Source organism: Monodelphis domestica, chromosome 3, assembly GCF_027887165.1.
Source record: "Monodelphis domestica isolate mMonDom1 chromosome 3, mMonDom1.pri, whole genome shotgun sequence".
In the NCBI taxonomy this organism is placed as follows: domain Eukaryota; kingdom Metazoa; phylum Chordata; class Mammalia; order Didelphimorphia; family Didelphidae; genus Monodelphis; species Monodelphis domestica.
In genome coordinates this window covers 422,713,649-422,729,364 of record NC_077229.1, presented here as the reverse complement: position 1 = coordinate 422,729,364, position 15,716 = coordinate 422,713,649, and the positions used below count along the sequence as shown (strand labels likewise).

General features: G+C 37.5%; 1 protein-coding gene across 14 annotated transcripts in view; it reads left to right on the top strand.

The window, feature by feature from the left end:
* The window catches only part of DYM (dymeclin), a 617,255-nt gene that overhangs the window by 71,403 nt on the left and 530,136 nt on the right, over positions 1 to 15,716 (top strand). For 9 of the 14 annotated variants that reach the window (XR_008917836.1, XM_003340591.3, XM_056824411.1 and 6 more), the window contains one exon: positions 3,171 to 3,223. Coding sequence is in view for 7 of the 14 variants with exons in the window: in XM_003340591.3 (XP_003340639.1) it covers positions 3,171 to 3,223 (53 nt within the window). In the remaining 7 variants the exon portion in view is untranslated. The other 5 variants (XM_056824419.1, XM_056824413.1, XM_056824412.1 and 2 more) reach the window with 5 other exon arrangements.

The following is a 15,716-nucleotide window of genomic DNA, read 5'->3' as shown; positions in this document are numbered from 1 at the left end:
GGTTTGGCAGAAAATAGTTTTAGAGCACTGTGTTGTGTTGTATAGCTTAATGGTTGCATATGGATATATTCCCTAACTATAAAAGGTGATATATCTACTCTAATGCCTGAACCAAACAGAACAATTAGAACCTTTCACAATTATGGCTAGTGGGAGAATTTTTAGTGAAACAAAGAATTCTGTGAATCACTAAATTCACAAGGAATTTAGTGAAACAAAGAAACAAAGAAAACAAGTGGAATAAGCATAGGATTTGGAGATAGAGAACTTGGATTCAAAGCTGTCTTTTACTTTGCTGATAAAAGCCAGTCTCCAGTAGGAAACATGTGAATGATTTTTCAAAAGAGTTACACATGATCAGAAACTATATTAAAGATTGTGTGAAAGAGAAAAACCAACTAAAGAAGCTCAGTTGTTTCACTTCACATACAACAATTTGGGAAACATTGATTAAAAAAATGGAGAATAGTATTCAAGGAATTGTGGGAAAACATATAGTAGTAGAATTATGAATCAGTAAGTCATTCAACATATATTAAGCACATACTGTATGATAGATACTGTATTAAGTCATAAGAATATAAAAACAGGCAAAAGATAATCCCTGCCCTCAAAGAGATCCAACCATTATGGAAATAAATTTGGAATTATGTAAGCAATATCACTAAACTATTGACCCAGAGATCCTACTACTGTATGTATATCTTAAAGAATTCAATGAGAGAAAGAATAGCACCATCTATACCTAGATATTCATAGTAACACATTTTGTAGCAGCAAAAAACTTTTAACAAATGGGTATGCATTGATTGAGGGAATAGCTAAACAAGTTGTGGAACATGAATATCTTGGGATATTGTTGTAGTATATGATGAATTTATTAACACTGGAGTAAATGAAATTAGGAGAACAATATATACAATGACTATAATAATGTAAATGAAAAGAACTACAAAATGAAGCCAATTGTTGACTGATTTTAAGAACAATATGGACCTGGGAGAAGAGATAATGAAATGCACCTTCTTAAGTAAAGATTATAGTATATGGGGGTAGAATGTTTATTACAGGATCAAGTGAAGTTTTTTTTTTCTCCTTACCCGGTAGAGCTTATTGGGAGAGGGAATATGGATATGCAGAAATGACTGTGATATAGAAACAGAAATCAACAATACAACTTATTATTAAAAATAAAGGATAAGAGCTCCATTCATTGTTAATCAGAGTATAAAATGAAATCATCCGAGAAATTACAAAATATAATTTCATTAAATTTAACTTTTCTGGAATATGATATATTCATGAACATTCCATTTCCTGCCCCTGAGACTTTACATTAATTTCTTCCTATCTTCACTCCTTTAGTTTCCTTGACTTCCTTCAAGATCCAGCTTCAATCTTACATTTTGCAGGAATTCTTTCCTTTTCTCTTTTTAGTGTTTGGACTGTTTCCTTTCATAAATTACTAATTCTGGCTATAGTGTGGATATGCATCTTTATTATGTGTATATAGTTATTTATGATTCATTTCTTTCCCTCTCTCCCCCATGTGAGCTCCTTGAGGGTAGTGACTATTTTTATTCTTTAAACTGACATTATTTCACCTTTTGAATGCTATTTCTGACTCCCCTCTTTTCCTTTTAACCTCTCTCCCTTTCTGTTCCTCCTTACCTATCTTCTTCCTTTCATTCCTTCCCTTCCCTCCCCTCCCATTTTCCCTGTCCTCCTTCCTTCTCTACCCCTCCCCCCCTTTCCCTAATAATTACAGATACATAGACCAGTTAACAAAGTAGTAATTTACATTATGGTTTTACTGATAGTGAAGACTTTTCTACTTATTATAAGACCACAGTGATTTATGTGAAACTGATGCTTACCATAATGCTTTGCAATACCAATTAATATTTGTTATTGATAGACATTGACTTTACATAAAATATTGAGCATTCTTTTGCCCCAGGCATTATGCTTATCCCCTTCCAGTTCTTATTTCATGCTGTAAAATTATTTAGAAATATTTATATTCCAGGGAAATAAGTTTTTAACAATGAGAATTAAAAACATCCATAAAATACTTTGTATATCTATTATATATATACATATATGTATATGTGTGTGTGTATATATATATGTATATATAAATTTTTTTTAACCTGTACCTTATATCTTAGGATCAATATTGTATATTGGTTCTGTGGACATGAGAGAGATACAGAATACATTGCAAGGTCTTGGATTTTGTAAGAAAATCTTATGCAGGAAGGAAATAGAACTTTGGCTGATGATGGGGGATGGGTCTAGAATCTCCAGCCAAGAAAAGCAGGGAGACAGTTGAAAAGGTGTTTTTGTCCCTTCTGAACTGAGAGGGGAAAGAGCAACCTCCCTGAGTTTAGCCTGCTATAATCCCTCCACTGATCTGAAGAGACCCAGATTAGCCATCTTCCTCATAGTGGTGGATAGAGACTTTTTCCCTTTGGGGAAGGCCAGAGACTATCCACCCAGAAGATTCCCATCAGTATCTACAAAGCTGTATCTCTATATCAGGAAAATTACATCAGCCTGACTCCACCAAAGATCCTCAGGGACTCAGGTCCCCAGACCTGAGCCCTCAACTCCTGAAGGGAATTTAGGTTGAAAATAGAATAGGGACTTCCTGTTTTCCTCTTTCCCTAACCTACCAATCCTAAGTCTCCAGACAATAAATAGATCTTATAAATTACAGAAGAACTACAGAAGAATGAGATATTCTTCAAAATGTACTGAGCGGGTCAAGATATATTCATCCAGAGAAGAGAACAGAAACCAGAGATTGAAAGGGATTTTTCCTCTTTACCTTTCAGCTCTGGACATATATCCAACTTCATCTTCTCTGGGACAGCTCTGCCTGGGAGAGGAAATGGTGTTTCTCTTTTTCTGTTCCCTCCCTCTCAGAGACCTGTCAAGCTTTGGTTCCTGATCCCCCTGTAGTACAGTTTCAAGGCAGAAGAGTGGTAAGGGCTAGGCAATAGGGGTTAAGTGACTTGCCCAGGGTCACACAGCTAGGAAGTGTCTTAGGCCAGATTTGAACCTAGGAGCTCCCAACTCTAGGCCTGACTCTAATTGAGCTTCCCAGCTGCCCCCTGTATACCTATTATATTCTGACTAATCACCTTCATCTTCTTTTCTTCCAGTGCTGAACTGAAGCTATTGGAGGAAGCAACCATCTCAGTCTGCAAATCTTTAGGTAAGAGAATTAATATTAATGAATCATTCATAATAAAACCTCTGTATTTTTTTTTTAAAGGAATGGGTAGTGGTTTTAATTATTTTAATAACAAATTTCCATATAAATTTTTTGAAGTTATATGATCCATATTATCTCCCTCCCTTTTTTCTCCCCTTCCGGAGCTGACAATTCAATCTGGGTTATACATGTATTATCACTCAAAAATACTGCCATTTTATTCATTTTTGAAGTAAACAATCCTATGAAACCAAAACCTGAAGTGAAAGTTTTTGACTGTATTCTTAATCCAACAGTTCTTTCTCTGGAGGTAGATAGCATTCTTTTTCATAAATCCCTCAGAATTATGCTGGATTTTTGTAACACTATTATTAGCAATGTCTGTCACATTGGATCATTCCACAATATTGCCCATTACTATGTATAATGTTCCCCTGGTTCTACTTATTTTACTCTGTATCAGTTCTCATAGGTCTTTCCAGCTCTTTCTGAAATCATTCTGTTTTATCATTCCTTATATAGAACAGCAATATTCTATTACCATCATATACCACAATTTGTTTAGCCATTCCCCAATTCAGGGACATCCCATTAGTTTCTAATTCTTTGCCACCACAAAAAGAGCAGCTATTAATCTTTTTTTTTTAAACATTGTTTTATTTGGTCATTTACTACATTGTTCATTGGAAACAGATCATTTTCTTTTCCTCCCCCCCAAACCCCCCCCCCCCTTTCTCTAGCCGACGAGCTATTCCTCTGGGTATCACATGTGTCCTTGCTCTGAACCCATTTCCTTGTTGTTGGTATTTGCATTAGTGCACTCATTTAGCATCTCTCTTCTATCATGTCCCCTCAACCTCTGTAGTCAAGCAGTTGCTTTTCCTAGGTGTTTTTACTCCCTCAGTTTGTCCTCTGCTTGAGGATAGTTTTTTTTTTTCTCTTAGATTGCTGCAGGTTGTTCAGGGGCATTGTAAAGCCATTACTGGAGAAGTCCATTACATTCTCTTGTACCACAATGTGTCAGGTTCTGTGTACAATGTTCTCCTGGTTCTGCTCCTCTCGCTCTGTATCACTTCCTGGAGGTTGTTCCAGTCTCCATGGAATTCCTCCACTTTATTATTCCTTTTAGCACAATAGTATTCTATCACCAACATATACCACAGTTTGTTCAGCCATTCCCCAATTGATGGGCATCCCCTCATTTTCCAATTTTGGGCCACCACAAAGAGCGCAGCTATGCATATTTTTGTACAAGTCTTTTTGTCCATTATCTCTTTGGGGTACAGACCCAGCAGTGCTATGGCTGGATCAAAGGGCAGACAGTCTTTTATCGCCCTTTGGGCATAGTTCCAAATTGCCCTCCAGAATGGTTGGATCAGTTCACAACTCCACCAGCAATGAATTAATGTCCCTACTTTGCCACACCCCCTCCAGCATTCATTACTTTGCTGTCATGTTGAACAATCTGCTAGGTGTGAGGTGATACCTCAAAGTTGTTTTGATTTGCATCTCTCTGATTATAAGAGATCTAGAACACTTTTGCATGTGCTTATTAATAGTCTTGATTTCTTTAACTGAAAATTGCCTATTCATGTCCCTTGCCCATTTTTCAATTGGATAATGGCTTGATTTTTTGTACAACTGGTTTAGCTCTTTATAGATTTGAGTAATTAGACCTTTGTCAGAGGTTTTTGTTATGAAGATTGTTCCCCAATTTGTTGCTTTCCTTCTAATTTTAGTTTTTTGTTATGAAGATTGTTTCCCAATTTGTTGCTTTCCTTCTAATTTTAGTTACATTGGTTTTGTTTGTACGAAACCTTTTTAATTTGATGTAGTCAAAATTATTTATTTTGCATTTTGTGACTCTTTCTAAGTCTTGCTTGGTTTTAAAATCTTTCCCTTCCCAAAGTTCTGACATGTATACTATTTTGTGTTCACCTAATTTACTTATAGTTTCCTTCTTTATATTCAAGTCATTCGTCCATTCTGAGTTTATCTTGGTGTAGGGTGTGAGGTGTTGATCCAAACCTAATCTCTCCCACACTGTCTTCCAATTTTCCCAGCAGTTTTTATCAAATACTGGATTTTTGTCCCAAAAGCTGGGGTCTTTGGGTTTGTCAAAGACTGTCTTACTGAGGTCATTTACCCCAAGTCTATTCCACTGATCCTCCTTTCTGTCTCTTAGCCAGTACCAAATTGTTTTGATGACCGCTGCTTTGTAGTATAGTTTGAGATCTGGGACTGCAAGGCCACCTTCCTTTGTATTTTTTTTTTCATTATTTCCCTGGATATCCTTGATCCTTTATTCTTCCAAATGAACTTTGTTATGGTTTTCTCTAATTGAGTAAAATAGTTTTTTGGTAGTTCAATGGGTATGGCACCAAATAGATAAGTTTGGGTAGGATGGTCATTTTTATTATGTTAGCTTGTCCCACCCATGAGCAATCAATGTTTTTCCAATTGTTTAGATCTAGTTTTAATTGTGTGGAGAGTGTTTTGTAGTTGTGTTCATATAGTTCCTGTGTTTGTCTCGGCAGATAGATTCCTAAGTATTTTATATTGTCTCGGGTGACTTTAAATGGAATTTCTCTTTCTAATTCTTGCTGCTGAACTGGGTTGGAGATATATAGAAATGCTGATGACTTATGTGGGTTTATTTTGTATCCTGCAACTTTGCTAAAGCTGTTGATTATTTCAATTAGCTTTTTGGCTGATTCCCTAGGATTCTTTAAGTAAATCATCATATCATCCACAAAGAGTGACAGCTTGGTCTCCTCATTGCCAATTTTAATACCTTCAATTTCTTTTTCTTCTCTAATTGCTACTGCTAGTGTTTCTAGTACAATATTAAATAATAAAGGTGATAATGGGCATCCTTGTTTGACTCCTGATCTTATTGGGAAGGCTTTGAGTTTTTCCCCATTGCAGATGATGTTTGCTGATGGTTTTAGGTATATACTGTTTATTATTTTTAGGAAAGGCCCTTCTATTCCTATACTTTCTAGTGTTTTCAATAGGTATGGGTGTTGTATTTTGTCAAAGGCTTTTTCTGCATCTATTGAAATAATCATGTGGTTTTTGTCGGTTTGCTTGTTTATATGGTCAATTATGTGGATGGTTTTCCTAATATTGAACCATCCTTGCATCCCTGGAATGAATCCTACTTGATCGTAGTGGATAACCCTTGTGATGACTTGCTGGAGTCTTTTTGCTAGTATCCTATTTAAGATTTTTGCATCTATATTCATTAAGGAGATTGGCCTATAGTTTTCTTTCTCTGTTTTTAACCCGCCTGGCTTTGGGATCAGTACCATGTTTGTGTCGTAAAAAGAATTTAGTAGAACCTACCCTTCTTGGCTTATTCTGTCAAATAGTTTGTATAGTATTGGGGTTAGCTGTTCTTTGAATGTTTGATAGAATTCATTTGTGAATCCGTCTGGACCTGGGGATTTTTTCTTAGGGAGTTCTTTGATGGCTTGTTAAATTTCTTTTTCTGATATGGGGTTGTTTAGGTAATTTATTTCTTCTTCTTTTAGTCTAGGCAATTTATATTTTTGTAAGTATTCATCCATATCACTTAGATTGCCATATTTTTTGCTATATAATTGGGCATAGTAGTGTTTAATGATTGCCTTGATTTCCTCTTCATTAGAGGTAAGGTCTCCCTTTTCATCTTGGATACTGTCAATTTGTTTTTTTTTTCCTTTTTTTAATTAGACTGACTAGTACTGTGTCAATTTTATTTGTTTTTTCAAAGTACTAGCTTCTAGTCTTATTTATTAAATCAATAATTCTTTGACTTTCAATTTTATTAATTTCTCCTTTGATTTTTACGATCTCTAATTTAGTCTTCATCTGAGGATTTTTAATTTGTTCACTTTCTAGTTTTTTAATTTGCATGCCCAATTCATTGACCTCTGCCCTTCTTAATTTGTTTATATATGAACTCAAGGTTATAAATTTCCCCCTGAGTACTGCTTTGGCTGTATCTTATAGGTTTTGAAAGGATGTCTCACCATAGTCATTTTCTTCAATGAAGTTATTGTTTCTACGATTTGTTCTTTAACTAGCTGGTTTTGGAGAATCATATTGTTTAATTTCCAATTAATTTTTGATTTATCTATCCATGTACCCTTACTAATTATTATTTTTATTGCACTGTGGTCTGAGAAGGTTGCATTTATTATTTCTGCCCTTTTGCACTTGTTTGCAATGATTTTGTGCCCTAGTACATGGTCAATTTTTGTGAATGTACCATGTACTGCTGAAAAAAAGGTGTATTCCTTTTTGTCCCTATTTATTTTTCTCCGTATGTCTACTAACTCTAATTTTTCTAAGATTTCATTTACTTCTCTGACCTCTTTCTTATTTATTTTTTGATTTGATTTATCTAGTTCGGATAGGGGAAGGTTCAGATCTCCCACTAATATAGTTTTTTCTATCTATTTCATCCTTGAGCTCCTCTAGTTTCTCCTTTAAAAATTTGGATGCTCTGCCATTTGGTGCATACATATTGAGTACCGATATTTCCTCGCCTATACTGCCTTTTATCAGGATGTAATTACCTTCCCTATCTCTTTAAACTAGATTTATTTTTACTTTGGCTTTGTCTGATATCATGATTGCTACTCCTGCCTTCTTTTTATCATTTGATGCCCAATAGGTTTGGCTCCATCCTCTTATTTTCACCCTATGCGTATCTACCTTCCTCATGTATGTTTCTTGCAGACAGCATATGGTAGGGTTTTGGATTCTAATCCACTCTGCTATTCGCTTGCGTTTTATGGGTGAGTTCATTCCATTCACATTCAGAGTTGTGATTACTAGCTGTGTATTTCCCAGCATTTTGATTTCTACTCCTGGTCCTGCCTTTTCTTCTTTCACTATTTCCTTCTATACCAATGTTTGTTTATAGTCAGCCCCCCCCCCCCCCATTCCCTCTTTTGTTTTACTACCCTTTCTACCCCCTCCCTTCTTATTCCCTCCCTTATTTTCCCCTGTAGTCTTTTTAAAATTTACCCCCACCCTCTCCCTCCCTTGTACTGCTTCCCTCCCCACCAGTCTGTTTTTTACCCTTCTACTCCCCTATAGGGTGCAAATCTATTCTCTTCCCCAATGGATTGGGTTGTTCTTTCCTCTTTGGGTCAGTTTCAAAGTATGTGGGAGTTGAGTATTTCCTGTCTCCAACCTCTTTACCATTCCAGTGTATCGATGTTCTCCCCCCTCCCTCCTTGAGATTCTTTGTGACATATAAATTTACCCCCATTTGTTTCGTTTCCCATTTCTTTTCTTTTTTAGCTCTAGTCATGTGTATATACATATATATTATATATACACACATACACATGTATATGTATTTATGTATGCATATATCTATATACCTATTTATGTCTTGTCCTTTCATCCTATACAGTTTGTCACTGTTCCCTCTGAGTGTAATTTTTCTAGCTTCTCAGGTGATAGCAACAGTTTTTAAGAGTTACCAATGACCTCTTTTCTTATAGGGATACATATCATTTTAACTTATTGAGTCTCTAATAAAATTTTTGTTGTTGTTTTGTTTGTTTTTTACCCCTCTTTTTTAATTACCTTTTGATGATTCTCGAGTTCTGTGGTTGGACATCAAATTTTCTGTTCAGGTCTGGTCTTTTATTTATGAAAGCTTGGAACTCTTCTGTTGTGTTGAATGACCATACTTTCCCCTGTAAGAATATAGTCAGTTTTGATGGGCATTTTATTCTTGGTTATAGACCTAGTTCCCTTGCTTTCCGGAATATCGTATTCTGTGCCTTTCGGTCCTTCAGTGTGGATGCAGACAGATCCTGTGTTAACCTCACCGTGTTTCCATGGTATCTGAATGGCTTCTTCTTGGCAGCTTGTAATATCTTTTCTTTCATCTGATTGTTTTTGAATTTGGCTATAACATTTCTTGGTGTTGTCAGTTGGGGACTAAATACAGGGGGTGATCTGTGGATTCTTTCAATCTCCACTTTCCTCTCTTGTTCTAGGATCTCAGGACAGTTTTCCTGGATAATTTCCTCTATATTATGTCCAGGCTTTTTCTTTTGTCGTGGTCTTCTGGTAGTCCAATTATTCTTAAATTGTCTCTTCTTGAACAATTTTCTAAATCTTCTGTTTTGTGAATGAGATGCTTCACATTTTCCTCAATTTTTTCATTCTTTTTGTTTTGTTTTATAGTGTCCTGCTGCCTTGTGAGGTCACTTGATTATAGTTGTTGTATTCTGGTTCTTAAAGACTGGATTTCATCTCTGGCTTTTTGGTCATCTTTTTCCTTCTTGTCTGATTTTCTTTGAAGATCCTCTTTCATCCTCTTTACCTCATCTTTCATCTCCTTTGCCTCATTTTCCAGCTGGTTGATTTTGGCTTTCAAGACACTATTTTCTTGTTTTAGTTCAAGTGCCTCTGTTTCCATTTGACTTATCTTAATTTTTAAGTTCTTTTCCCAATTGTCTTCAGCCTCTCTTAGTTGTGTTTTGAGTTCTTCCACAGCCTGTATCTAATTTGCTGGGATTTCTGGTTTATCGTTTGCTGATCTCTCCCCCTCTGTTCCATTTGCTGAATAGTAGCTTTCTATTGTAGTTTCTTTCTTCTTTTTCTGTTGTTTGCTCAAATTCACCTCTTCTTTACTCCCCATATTTGTCTGTGCTCTTGTTCCTCTCATTTTATTTGTTTTTTGGGGACTTCTATCAGTCTCCCCTCTTGGAGCTTTAACAGAAGATCTCTTGGTGTAGTCTCTGGGGGAGGGTTGTTGGGGGTTTGAGCTTCCCTGTCCTCTGGAGGCTTTTGATTGGCGCAGTCAATGAGGATGGGTGGGGAGCCTGGGCTTCCCTGCTTTCTGGAGACTTTTGATGGGATTAGATTCAGTTGGTTCTTTCAGAAGACTCTGCTCTCTCTAAGGGGGGAGGGGTCAGGGGTAGTGGTCTCCCTGGGCTGTGAGGGCTCCTGATGGGATTAGGTTCAGCTTGTTTGTACTGAATGAGCCCTAAAGCAAAAAACCTCCTCCTCCACAATCTGTGTTGAATGCCTGGAGACTTGCCCAGGTTACTTTCAAGGTAAGCTCTTCGGAGCAATCCCTTTTCCGGCCCTAAGATTTCTCTCAGTAGCATTGAGGGCTCCTGATGGGATTGGGTTCAGCTGGTGCCCTAAAGCTGGGACCTCCCTTGAGACTCAGTTGTAAGGACCCTGCCAGGGGTCTACAGGCTTCCCCCTTCTCTCTATGTTTCCCTGCCTTCTGTGTTGGGCATCCCGGAGACTGGCTCAGGTTGCTTTCAAGGTGAGTCCTTCAAAATAGCCAGCCCTGGGGCCCTTTTGCTGACCCTGAAATTCCCACTCCTGTCGTGGGCTCAGCACTCTGGGTTTGGGTGGGATAGGTCCTGGGACCTTCTGCCTGCCCCTTAGATCCAAGTGATGTAGGGTTTTGGCTTTTGGGGGCCGTACCTTTTGATCCAGGTCCGGGATGAGGGTTCCCTGGGTCTGTCCTGTTGTTCAGCTTGAATTTCGGTGTCCTAGGAGCTCTCAGTTTGTGATCGGTAAGGAAGGGTTTCTGAGGTCTGAACTTTCGCAGCTTCTAAGCCGCCATCTTGACAGGACCAGCTATAAATCTTTTTGTTCAAACAAGTTGTTTCCCATTTTTAAAAATCTCTTTGGAATATAGACTTAGTAATGGTATTAAAGGATCAAAAGATATACATTGTTTTACAGCCCTTTGGGCATAATTCCAAATTGCCCTCCAGAATGGTTAGATCAGTTCACAATTCTATCAGCAATGCATTAGTGTCCCAGTTTTGCCACATTCCATCCAACATTTATCATTTTCCTTTACTGTCTAATTGGCCAGTCTGATAGGTGTGAGATGGTACCTCAGAGTTGTTTTAATATGCATTTCCCTAATCAAGAGGGATTTAAACCATTTTTTCATATGATTACTGATAGTTTTGCTTTCTTCATCTGGAAACTGCCTCTTCATATCATTTGACCATTTATCAGTTGGGGAATGACTTAGATTCTTATAAATTTGACTTAGTTCTTTATATATTTGAGAAATTAGACCTTTATCAGAGAAAATTGTTAAAAATTTTTTCCCCCAGTTTATTGTTTACCTTCTAGTCTTGGCTGCATTGGTTTTGTTTGTACACAACCTTTTTAATTTAATCAAAATTATTAATTTTACATCTTGTAATGTTCTCTCTCTTGTTTAGTCATAAATTCTTCCCCTCTCCATAGGTCTGATAAGTAAAACTAATCTGCGTTCTTGTAATTTACTTATAATATCACTCTTCATGTTTAAACCATATCTCCATTTTGACTGTATCTTGGCATAAAGGGTATAAAATATTTATCTAAGTCTAATTTTTGCTATACTGTTTTCCAGTTTTTTTGGCAGTTTTGTCAAATAGTAAGTTCTTATCCCAAACCTGGGATCTTTGGGTTCATCAAACACTAGATTGCTGAAGTCATTTACCCCTACCCTATTCCATTGATCCACCTTTTCTATTTCTGAGCCAGTACCAGAGCATTTTGATGATTATTGCTTTATAGTACAGTTTAAAATCTGGTACTAGTAGATTCTTCATATTTTTTCATTAGTTCAAGATATTAATTCAATATTCAAGATATTCTTGATCTTTTGTTCTTCTAGATCAATTTTGTTATTATTTTTTTCTATTTCTATAAAATAATTTTTTGGTAATTTGGTATGACACTGAATAAGTAAATGAATTGAGCTAGGATTGTCATTTTTATTATATTAGCTTGACCTACCCATGAGCAATTAATATTTTTCCATTTGTTTAGATCTAATTTTATTTGTGTTTTAATGGTTTTGTAATTGTGTTAATATAATTCCTACATTTGTCTTGGTAGGTAAATTACCAAACATATAAAATCTATATTTAGTAAACAATATAGATATAAGATAACCTTGTTTCTCAAGTAGTTAATTCACTCACCCATATTTCTGTAAAAAACAGTTTTGATCTGCAGTCAAAGGTTAAAAGGTGAGTTATTTAACAAGTTACTTAATGAATGTTCCTTAAAAACAAAACAAAAGTTATCTGTTCTAAAATCCTTAGCTGCTTTAAGAAGAAAGCAAGTTATAGAATGTTGTAAATTAATGTGATTCAGCAGCTTCTTTGAACTATATTGACAATATTGCCTGGGAGAGTTGCGTGCTAAGTGGAAAGCACTCAAGAGAGAAGGATCACAGTGAATGCCATTTGCACCTATGAGTTCATGGATTAATGAGTATGATGGGGATTAGTTAAAGTTGGCTTTTAAAAAAACTTTAAAGTTAATATCTTGGAAAGGAGTGAACATAGAACTGGATTTATATGGAGAGGATGAATATGAGTTAATGGAAAAAGGGTTTGGGAATGTTACAGGCAGCATACATGAGATGAAGAAAGGCAGGGGAGCAGGAAAGAGTATTATGCAGGGAGTAGTGTCATGTTCTTTCTACCATGCTGTATTTTCTCATAAAAATAGAACAGTAGCTAGGTATATAGGTTAGTTATGGACTATGGCATATCTGGGATGAAGAAATGAGTCAATCACTGAGCATTTATTAAGTATTTAGTATACTTCAGTTAGTTAACAACAAACATTTAAGTGTCTGCTATGTTCCAGGCACTGTGCTAAACACTGGGGATACAAAGAAAGTAAAAAAAAAATAGTCCCTTTTGTTAACGAACTCAGCCCTGATGGGGGAGACAACATGAAACCAACTATGTACAAATAAAACATATATAGAACAAATTGGGGGTAGTTTTTGAGGGGAATCACTAGCATTAAGGGGGATTGTTGGGAAAGACTTCTTGCAGAAGGTGGAATTTTTAGCTGGACCTTGAAGGAAGCCAAGGCGGCCAGAACGTCAGGTCAGGAGACAGAAGAGAACAGGTCTGGGGACAGCCAGTGAAAATGCCTGAAATTTTGTGTCCTCAGGAGGATATCCAGATTTTAGTAAGAACAAAAAGATGGAAAGATAGGGAAAGGAAAAGGGCAAAGATGAAAGCAGGTTTAGTTGTCTGTGGAACAAGCATTCCAAAGGGCTTAGTGGAAGGGGTGGGTGATTAGAGTGGAATGCTAATGAGGTTGTATAGAGGGAGAACTGAAGAGGGGAATAGGGAGGGAAGGGACTAAAGAACAGGATTTGAATGATGAATGCTGGGGTTTCAGAATCACCAGGATGGGGACATGAGAATGTGTTAGAGTAAGAGTGGTGAGAGTGTATTAGAAAAGTCAGGTGGTCAGTAAGCATTTATTAAACCCCTATACTGTGTTAAGCTCTGAGTAATACAAAAAGAAGCCAACCACAGTCTTTGCCCTTAAAGAACTCATAGTCTAATGCAGGGATCCCTAAACTAAGGCCCATGGGCCACATGCGGCCCCGCACTTCCAGAAGGGACACCTCTTTCATTGGTGGTCAGTGAGAGGAACACTGTATGTGGTGGCACAGCAAAGCGTGGCATTGCTCACATACAGTACTACTTCTGGGGACATAATCCTTTGTGCCTTGCCTTAGAAGGAGGTGCTGCACAAAGGATTATGTGGCTGCACAATGGAAGACTTCAGCATGGTGAGCCGGGATCTGGGGGAGGGGATTCTGCACTGTGTATACTGCTGCCCAGTTAGGGTTAGGGCTAGGGTTAGGTTTTTATAGTGTGGCCCTTCAGTGGCCTAAGGGACAGTGAACTGGCCCCCTGTATAAAAAGTTTGGGGACCCCCACCTTATATGTTCAGGTAGGTTATCAACTTCTCATGGGAAGATTTAACCTTAGACAAAAGACAGGAAATAAGCATTTATTAAACACTTACTATATGCCAAGCACTATTAGAGACATCTAAATAAAAGCAAATACAAGCCCTTACTCTCAAGGACCTTGTTGAAAAGTTGAAAAGGAAGGAATGGAATAGAGGGAAAAGAAAGGTACATAGTTGGGGACTGTGTTTCTGAAGTCTGGAAGTCAGAAATGGGGTCAGAAGGGACATGAAGCCTTAGGAAGTTAGATAACAGGTAATAGCTGGAAGGAAGGGGGGGAGAGGGTGCTTTGCTAGTTTTTTGGTAAACAAATAAAGGTGTGTCCTTGAAATGCATTTCTTGCTTCAGAGAGCTTAAATTCTAGTGTGTAGACACACACTCACATAGTGATTTGGGAGTAGAGGATTCTAATACCTGGGAAAACTGGGGTGATCTTGGCCTGTTTGTAGGCAGTAGAGAGGGAACCAGTAGCAAAGTAGATTGCAAATTGGAATGGGTGTTGAATGAGGTGATGGGAAATCCACTGGAAAAGACTCAAAGGAATGTGATTAAGGTTACAGTAGAGAGGTTAATCTTGCTGAATAAAGGGGCCATCACTTCATCAGAGGACAGGAATAAAAGAATGAATGAACTATGATGCCATGGGGTTGTGTGAGATCTAGAAAAGAGGAAAAGAGGGGCCTCATGATGAATGGTTTTTCTTTTCTCTACCAAGTATGAGATTAGATCCTTTGTAGAGCCATTAGGAATAGGATATGAGGGAGATTGAAGGGGCAAATCGGTTTGGAATAGCTACTGTGGAGAATGTGATAAAGAATCATTTGTGGAGGGGGAAAAGGATCAATCATTTTGTTTCAATAATGACCCAATTGAGATTAGGGAAGAAAGGCAGCACTGGGCCTGGAGTGAGAAAGACCTGAACTCAATTGCAACCTCAGACACTTACTACTGTGACAAGGAAATCACTTTTAAAAGACTGATATATATTAATTTAAGGTCGCCAAGGAAGTCAGCTATGTAATTCCTAAATGAAAACTCAAGTCAGCCGTCAACCTTTTATGGAGTTTTAATTACAAACAGGAGGTAGAAAGGAATTAGAGATAGAGAGATAGAGGTAGAGAGAAAGGGGAGAGAAGGGAATAGGGCTTAAATACCCCTTCTGTTTAGGCTGGGCCAAAAGGCCCAAGCCCTTAGATAGCTGGGGCAAAGAAAGGAGATCAGTCCCTATTACTCACGTGACCAAAATGGAGAAACAGTCTCAGGGCCCCCACCTTCAGCTTCCTCCAGAGCAAGCTTCTCAGAGCACACACCAACCACTCCGACAAACTCCTCAAAAACCACCAAACCCCCTATCCTTAAGGAAACCATCCAAGTTCCCTCCCCTCAGTCCTCACATCTACCAATCACCTGTCCATCAATTTCCCTGTGCCAATGGAGGCTCTAGCTTAACCCAGGACTGCCCAGAGGTCTCTGGCTTTGCACATGTCTGTTGAAGGTCATATTTTCAAATAATTAAATCTTTGATCCTTTGCTACAGCCCTTTCTAAATCCTGTTAACCTGAGTAGGGTAGAGATTGGAATAATTAAATTTTGATCTAGGCTGCAGCCCTTACTCAATCCTGTTAGGACTGAATAGGGTGGAGATTGATTCCAAGTATCTCCATTGTATCAATTCTAAAATCAATCATGACTCAAAGAAATTCCTGTTCTATGCTT